Raw genomic sequence first — 8,990 nt, 5'->3', positions numbered from 1 at the left:
CTTCACTCACTGTCTCCCAGAGACACTTTCAGGTCCAGTTTGTCCTCAGTGTCCACAGACAAATGTAGTGTTGATTTACGTCGGATGTGTTTAGAGGAGAGATTGTGGACGTGTTTACAGCCTCAGACGGACTGTGTTTATGTTTCCCGCCCCTCTTTCCTCCCTCTCTAATCTTGAAGGGGAAAATAAAGCACCTCCCTCTCTTTCAGCTGAAAGCTGTGCAGCTCAATAAACAGAGATAATCAGAGAGAGGACGTGATGATGATGATGATGATGATGATGGTGCAGCAGAAGTCCTCAGACCTGCAGGATGGACACAGAGTCTCTCAGGGACGAGCAGGTGTTGCAGATGTTGTGGAGGATCTGAAGACGTTCACACCTGCAGTGAGTGGACCATCGCGCAGACCTCAGAGCCTCAGAGGAGAAACCGCTGCTGGACGCTCTTTAATCCACCCATTCATTCATCCACTCATTCATCCACTCACCCACTCTCTGTGACTCCAGATGTTCCTCTCAATCCAGTTTATATAAAAAGAACAGAAAACAAAAAAGCAAAGGTTAACTCCAGGAAACTGTTCCCAGATCGTCGTCCTCCAGAGAAGAAACTGATTTTTCCTTCTTTAGATCAGAGCAGTGTGTGTGTGTGTGTGTGTGTGTGTTTCCTCAGTGTGTTCCTGACCAGGAGGGAGTTTCCCTCCGAGCCTCGGCCTCTCCTCCTCTTTCAAGTCTTCAAACCTCTCTCTCTTTCTCTGACATCTCTTCATCACCCCTCCCAGTGGTCTCCCTCTCTCTCTTCCATACCTCCACCCATCTATCTTCTCATCTCCTCATGACTGCTTCCTTTCATGGATTAATCAAATCTCAGGTGGCAAATTTGTCACATGGAAACATCTCTTTTCACAATAAGACTGAAGAAAGGTTCACACATTAAAAGCTCATTTAGTTTACTTTAATTTATTAATGGTGCTTTATGTGACTGAATTTGTGTATATATATATATCGAAACTGTTTTAAAACAATTCACAGCATCAGATATGAGGGAGAGAATAATATAACTTTAAACAGATTCTGCATCATTGCTAAAACTGAATCATGTCTTTCTTGGGTCATTAAACTAAATTTCATTGAAAACAGAAACATCACCTCATTGGAGAATGAAATTATACTATTTAATAAGCTAGAAGAGTTACATAACAATGTATAATCAATAATAATAGTAATATTTTTCCACAAAATACAGTCCAGTCATGGACAGAAATATCCATGACACAAAATAATATATTAAAAATGGATTTTTAATTGATATTTTCTCCAACTCCTGGTCTGAGCACAAATTTAAAATATTGATTTATTTCCACTATTTTAACACTTTAAATGCCGATTTCATCACAACTCCACAATCGTCTTTGGAGGATAACCCTGGGATAATTATATGTATTATATAGATGTGTTATTCTGGGGCTAAACATTAATATATTGTCATCAGTTATGGATAATTTTTATCCATAAGTTTGTTTCTGCAGGTCACGTTTCAGAAGTGACTCCTTTAAAGATTCACTTCACTGATAAAATAAAGACTAATTAATATAAATAACAAGGGTTTAGAACAAATACTGGTTCACAGTGACCACAAACATTTCAAATTGAATTGTGAGCTTTAAATATGAAAAATCTTAATTGGTAACAAATTAAAAGTTTATTATTTTCATCTCAACTCCAACTCAATTTAAATTTTAAAATGATTATCATTTAAGTGGAGTTTTTAAAACATTAGTTATAGTTTTTATTTATTACTGACGTTGATATTTCTGACTTGGTTGTTTTCTACGTTTTGTGACTTTTAAATAAATTCTTTTGCCATCTTTTCCAACATTAAAATTCAGCCTCATGCTCACAGTTGCAGACTTGTGTGAAGTGTCGGGTTGTTTTGCGCTACGCTGCGTAACAACATTTCCCGTTGAGACGTTCATTAGCGTGACGACCAGCTCACTTTGTTTCAGACCCAACACAAATACGTGTGAGTCTCAAGTCCACAGAAGAAATGAGTCAAATCTGGTGGTGAAGCTCAGGCCTGCAGAGGCTGCAGAGGCTGAAGAGCCAGCTCCTGTTTGTCTACTCTCCTCTTCAAAGCCGCCGGGTTCTTGTGGTCACTTTGAAAGGCATGAATAACACTGACCAAACCAAAGTGACCACGGCTCAGTCTGTCCTGGCTCACAGGGCGAGTCCCAAATGCCAGGAATTAACGCTCGGACCATTTTTGTTTTCCTGTTTCTCTGCACATCTGTCTGCTCTGAGAGACGGAGAGGGGGAGAGATAACAGGGAGAGGAGGAGGAGGGAGGAGATGCAGGAGGAGAAGGAAAAGAAGAAGATGGTGGTGGAGGAGGAGAAGATGGAGCAGGAGAAGAAGAAGAAGGCGAAGGAGGAAAAGAAGAAGATGGTGGTGGTGGTGGTGGTGGAGGAGGAGAAGAAGATGGAGCAGGAGAAGAAGAACAAGTAGGAGAAGAAGGCAAAGGAGGAAAAGAAGAACATGGAGGAGGAGAAGGAGAAGAAGATGGGGAAAATGTGAAGGAGGAAAAGAACATGGAGAAGAGGAAGAAGACGGATGAGTAGAAGGAGAAGAAGGATAAGAAGATGGGGAAAAGGCGAAGGAGGAAAAGAATGAACATGGAGAAGAGGAAGAAGGAGGAAAAGAAAAACATGGAGGAAGATGAAGAGGTAAAAGAAGAACATGGACAAGGAGAGGAGCAGTAGAACAAGTAGGAGAAGGTGAAGAAGGAAAAGAAGAACATGGAGGAGGAGAAGATGTAGAAGATGAAGGAGAGGAGAACAAGTATGAGAAGAAGGCGAAGGAGGAAAAGAACATTGAGGAGGGGAAGAAGAAGGAGAACATGGAGGAGGAGTAGAAGGAGAAGAAGATGGGGAGAAGAAGGCGAAGGAGGAACAGTAGAACATGGAGGGGAAGAGAAGAAGGAGAACATGGAGGAGTAGAAGGAGAAGAAGGCGAGGGAGGAAAAGAAGAACATGGAGGGGAAGAGAAGAAGGAGAACCTGGAGGAGGAGAAGAAAATAGAGCAGCAGAAGAACAAGTAGGAGAAAAATAAGGAGGAAGAGAAGTAGGAGAACATGGAGGAGTAGAAGGAGAAGAAGGCGAAGGAGGAACAGGAGAACATGGAAGAGGAAGAGAAGGAGAACATGGAGGAGGAGGAGAATAAGATGGAGCAGGAGTAGAAGAAAATGGAGTAGTAGAAGATGAACAAGTAGGAGAAAAAGGAGGAGAAAAATAAGGAGGAATAAGGAGCCAACGTCCTTGAAACCACGTGGAAAAAAAAGTGGCATTCCAGAGAGCCAGACGTGGTGGAACAGAGTGAAGACTGTCATCACACAGAGGAGCTGAGATGACAGATGGACGACAGGGAGGACAGATGAAGATGGATGGAGAGTGGACAGAAAATGACTGTGTGTGTGTGTGTACACACAGCTGCAGAGGGTGGACGCAGCAGAACCTCATCATCTCCGGTGAAACCACTGAATAAACAAGTTATTTTCAAATCCGCCATCTTTGTCTCAAACTGGGACTGAGACGAAGAAACTGACAAAAATAGAAAAATAAATAATTAATACGACGTTAGACGACAAACACCACCTTCTCCTTACTACCCACAGAGGAGAGGATCCAGGCGGGCGTGTCCTTATCTCCTGCAGGATAATTATGTAGAAACGTCCGGTCACTGCCTCTGAGTCTGTGGTCAGATGTGCACACACACACACAAGAGACAGGAAACTAATTTACATCTGTTTATCAACAACAATTTAACTTCTAATAATTCTGGAAAAAAAAGAAAAGAAAATTGTGCACAGTGAAAACAGAAAAACATGTAACCAACAATCTGCAAAGAATAACACAAGTGAAGTCATAACAGTGAAAAAAACAGCAAAAGTTAAATGAAAACAAATGTGTTAACTTAAGACTGTAACCACACTCTCCTGCACCAAATCCCAGAGAGAAAATCTGTGTTTTTATCTCACAGAGACACAGGAGCTGCAGGTCGACTGCTGCCTCGTGTGGTTAAGTTTATGTCACTTGGTAAAGTCTAAAGAAAAGTTTTCAAACACCGAAATGACAAAATAACACGTGTGAACAGACTGACGGACGCAGCAGTGGAGCGACAACTCCTCTGTGCTGTGACGAGAGCGAGAGGTTAACAAAACCTTAGTTTCTTGGCTGAGAAAAAGCAGATATCGACTTAAAGGTCGACTTAAGGTGTAGATTTTATTAGGTTAAAGTTAAAGTGGCACCAAAGTCCCTAGTGAAAATCTGTGTTTTTTTCTGTGTTTGCTCTCGAGGCTCCGTCAAGCCGTTCATTTGGACATTCCTCGTTTCCTGTGTGCGTTACATGAACATGAGTTGAGCGTCAGAGCTGAAATCACTTGTCAAGAGATGAAGTGACAGAATAATGTTTACATTTCCCTCTGGAAAAGTGCCAAAATTCTCATGAAACCTGTAAAATGTTGGACTACATTTGAACTAGGGCTGCAACTAATGATCATTTAAGCGAAGTAAAAAGAGTTTTCAGCTACGATTCACGACTCCATGAATGAAAAGACGAGAGACCGTTTTACTGCAAGCATATTTTAATACAAAAACAGAACAAAAAAAGTTTAGAATTTTAGTTTTTCGTTTAACTTTTACACAACTGACTCTTAGTAACAGCCCCCCCCCCCAATGTTCTCATCATCACACAAGCACAGCATCAAAAAGTGGTGACTCTCCTCCTTCACCCTGACTCTCCTCCTCCTCTTCTTCAGAGAGACAATAAATAAATAAAAATCACCTTAAGATGTTTTCTTTCGGACTATAATTTGTTTTTTTTATAAACTTCATCTCTTACACTGAGAAAAACACGGGTCAGACACTCAGGGCCCCGTCATCGACGGGACATTTGAAAAAAGCCTAGAAGAAGAGACGCAGGCGCCGTGGGGGAGTGGGGGAGGAGCATGAGGCAGGGGAAGCCCTGCTCTCATTGGTCGGCTCCGCCCCCAGGACGCCTGTCATTCATAGTTGTAGTTCTCTCAACACGTGAAGGGCAAACCCCTTTGGTCATGATCTGGGAATAATAACAAAAAAACGAATAAACAAAAGAAAAACAAGGCGAGCGGGTGAGAGAGAGCGGCGTCATGTGACAGACACACGCTAAAACAAACAAACAAAAAAATCATGATTTCTTTGACCACGAGTCGCCGTCGACGTTGATATGACATGAAAAATAAATACTTTTTTGTTTTTATCCAAGCTAAAGAACAAACTGGATTATAAATTAACCAGAAAAAAATTGACATTCGCAAAGTAAAATGTTTGCATACAGTGACTCAAGTCAATGACCTTTAGTTATTATTTATTTAACACACACACGCACACTTCCTGTATGTATATGTGTGTGTGTGTCTGGTTGCTAAGGGCAACGCAGTGTAGACGTTAAGGTGGAGCTGCAGAGAACGAGACGATCTGAGTGCATGCTGGTAGTTACAACTCTGCGGGTTACACTGACGTGTGTGACTGTTAGTCGCCATAGCAACAGTCTCGTTGTGGTGTCGTCGTGTGTGTTTAGATTGTTACGGCGGCGTGCGACGGGGGCGGCAAAGACAACAACGCCGTCCCCATTTTTTCCCGTTTGAAAAACGCTCAAAGACGAAGAAGACGATGTTAAAGTTTCCAGCGTTTCTGTCCTCGGCTGCAGTCGCCGCCGTCCGTCTTCGGAGTCTGAGGTCGGCCGGGTGTGTGTGTGTGTGTGTTTCCCGCCTCCTGAGTTCCCCACATGTGGCGTCTGTCCCTGCAAATCTGCTGAGGTGAACCCTTTTTCTTGCTCCTCACAAACCAGTCCAGAGGAAGCGACATGGCAGTCGTTGCATATTTTCTTTTTTAACTCATCGTTGAGGCATGTGCCCCACAAGCCAAAATAATTACCCACAATTCTTCTCTTTTTTTTTTTTTTTTTTTCCTGAAAGTCATTTGAGCCTCTTTTTTTTCTCCCCTCCTTTTCGTTTGTGTTTTTATATCCGTGGTGGAGGCGGCAGCAGCGGCGGAGGCGGTGGTGGTGATGGTGGTTGTGGTGGTGGTGTTGTGTCCCACTCCCTTTCACCGCCTCACTGTGTGTGTGTGTGTGTGTTATAAAGCAGTTTAACGACGTTGTGCATCGTTTGCGTCTGATCACGACAGACGTGTGTAACACTAAATAAGGCAGCATCAAGTCCAGTCCGTGGATGGTTTTGGTTCCTCACCGGTGTGGGGAACAGTTGACAGAGGAAGCAGGAGACTGGAAGGCAAACTGGCTTCACTTCTTGGAGAGGACACGTCGGGGTTTTTGTCCTGGTCAAGACAAAACCACAACTCCTCTCCTTTTTACTGTTTCAGTCAAGAACAGGGAAAGAGTGAGGAGGAGATTCGACTCATCGTTCCACCTCCTTCTTTCCCTGATGAACATCAGTCAAAACTTCAGCTCTCAACCCAAAATGGCCGTCGGCTGTTATTTCTTCGCAGACCCCGGAGTCTTCGGGCTCGGAGCCTTCTTAGAGATGGTGGGGATTTTGGATGGTTTGGCTCCGCCCCCCGGTCGTCTGGGCGTGTCCGAGGTGTCGGAGCAGACGGAGCGAGAGTCCTGGAGCTCAGACGCGTCCGAGGCGTCGCTGCCACGGCGACTGCTGGCTCTGCTGCCAGCCTGGCTGCCGGCGCGACTGGTCGCACCGCTCGCTCCTCGCTTTGGTTCTGACAGGAAGAAGAAGAAGAAAAAAAGTCAAATACAGAATATAAGTAACTTTATTTAAAACTTTGGTTTGATCCATCTGGAAATTCAAATTTCTAGAAAACGTCCTAGTGAGTCCGATGTATCTGAGTGAGTGGGTGTGTCTTAGCACAGACTCCGCCCCTCTCACGCATTAGCAAAGTCCAGCTCAAATCAGCAGGTCAAAGTTTTCACACAAACCTGTGAATATTGATTCACAAGAGCCTTCTAGTGCCAACATTAGATAGATTATTATAAATATTTAGCGCGCCTGATAAATTAGCTTCAAAGCTAAAACTGGTTTCATTCCGTCTCACCGCTCCGTCCTGATTTGCTCGTGGGCGTCGTTCCTCCGTTCTCTCCGGTCAAAGATCCTCGACTGGAGTGAAAGGTCGGCCTCTTTAGTTTGGAGCCCGACGCCGCCCCCTGCAGGAACACACGGGTAACATCAGCTGAGCGTAACTCCACTGTGGAGCTAATGTGTCAACGCTAGCAACAGATAAACAGCTCCTCACACTGACAACAATACATGAATAGAACACACAAAAATAGACACAAACACAAATTATACAGTAAATATGAATTATTTACATAATGAATTCATCTTTTGTTCCATAAAATGGTGTCCAGGACGTCATCTTTTTAAAACTAGACTGATATAAATGTTTCCTTTTGTCTGATAGACATAAAAAACTACTTTATTCTTTCTGCCAATCAAGTAATTGATCAGTTAAATCGTTGATTCAGCACCAAAAACAAACAAAAAAAAGATGTAAAGTAAAAGTAAAATGTTGATTTGCAAATAAACCCAAACAAAACATACGATAAATTTTATCACCATGCTGTTTCTAAGTGGATTTTAAATGAAAACGAGGAAAAATAAAAATAAAAACCGTGAAATTTTCAAACTGGCGTTTTGAAGTTTTCACTCGACTGCAGCAAAAGTAAAAGTGAGGACATGGTGTGAGAACCCGAGAGTGTGCGTTAGTGCATTAGCGCGTTCAGTGGGGGTGGGGGCGGGGACAGGGGACAGGGGAGGTGGGTGGGGTTTGTTGAGGGGTGAGTGTGTTACCTCGTGCCCAGGAGTGATGTGGCTCTGACCGAGATCTGGGCAGCACTGGCACTTGGTTGACGTTGGAGTTTTACTGTGTGCCAGCCAGGGTTTGGCATAGTCACGAGAGTGAGTATGGGAGGACTGAAGGAAGGGAAGGAAGGTAAGGAAGCAAGGAAGGAAGGATAGGGAGGAGGGCATAGCAGCGTAGGAGACAAGCAGGTGAAGGGAGGGAGGAATTGATGGAGGTAGTGGTTTGATAGCGAGGAGGATGTTTTTGTGAGAGCGGATGATTTGTTTATACATGTTTTTTTTTAATTCCAGTGAATTCAAGAGTGCAGGAGGAACGATGTGAAGCAGGAACGACAGGAACAAGAGGAAAAAAGACGACAAGGTGAAAGAAAAAAACAAAAGGAACAAAAAAAACAGAAATCACAGTTAAGGATGATGTGGTGATTTCTGACAACAAGTAAACAAGGTGGATGACAACAAGTAAACAAGATATAAACACACACACACACAGACACTAACGTCATGCTTTTAAAGACTGTAACAAAGTGTCCAATGAAACACATCAGATGAAGAACAACAGTAATGATCTGACTGACACCACAGTGATTTCTCCTGACACTTTTAAACACACCATGAGTTTGAACTGGTTCAGCTGCTTCCTCTCTGTTTAGGTTAAGTTAAGTTTTTCTGCAGCTGCTCACGGTGACGTAAACAAACACCAGACAAGATCATTTACAAACAACTGTGAGTTTGATGCATTTGAAAAGCTGCAGGCGCTGAGGGTCGCACATTAGTGTGTGTGTGTGTGAGAACGTTAATGTCCACAAAAGTCGCTCTGAACGTTTTATTGTGATGACACAAACTGATAAGTTTCAGTAAAACTTAAATTATCTTTAATAATCTCAGTATTATATTTATACATATTTTAATGTCCTATTTATCTTTTACAGTTTTATTTGTCATGTTTAATTTTACCATCTGATTTCAGTAAGAAACACATCAATTATGTCATATAAAATAATCTGAGATTGTTTTTAAAAATTCTAAAATATACATTGAATTGTGGTTAAATAACTCTTTAATAAAACTGCTTAGGGCTACACACTAAATTAGTATTATAAAGTATTTTTCTATAATTAAACAGTTTTCAG

General features: G+C 42.4%; 1 protein-coding gene across 8 annotated transcripts in view; it reads right to left on the bottom strand.

The window, feature by feature from the left end:
* Positions 1 to 4,719: 4,719 nt before the first annotated feature.
* Positions 4,720 to 8,990, bottom strand: part of macf1a (microtubule actin crosslinking factor 1a) — a gene marked incomplete at its 5' end in the record, with an annotated part of 197,578 nt that continues 193,307 nt past the window's right edge. For all 8 annotated transcript variants that reach the window (XM_083899806.1, XM_083899808.1, XM_083899809.1 and 5 more), the window contains 2 exons: positions 4,720 to 6,760; positions 7,094 to 7,202. In XM_083899806.1, coding sequence (XP_083755932.1) covers positions 6,522 to 6,760; positions 7,094 to 7,202 — 348 coding nt within the window. In that variant the 3' untranslated portion in view covers positions 4,720 to 6,521. The remainder of the gene's footprint in view (positions 6,761 to 7,093; positions 7,203 to 8,990) is intronic.

The sequence above is a fragment of the Microchirus variegatus genome, assembly GCF_963457635.1.
Source record: "Microchirus variegatus genome assembly, chromosome: 13".
Classification (NCBI taxonomy): Eukaryota; Metazoa; Chordata; class Actinopteri; order Pleuronectiformes; family Soleidae; genus Microchirus; species Microchirus variegatus.
The sequence above is the reverse complement of the archived record's forward strand: the minus strand, read 5'-3'. Positions and strand labels throughout refer to the sequence as shown.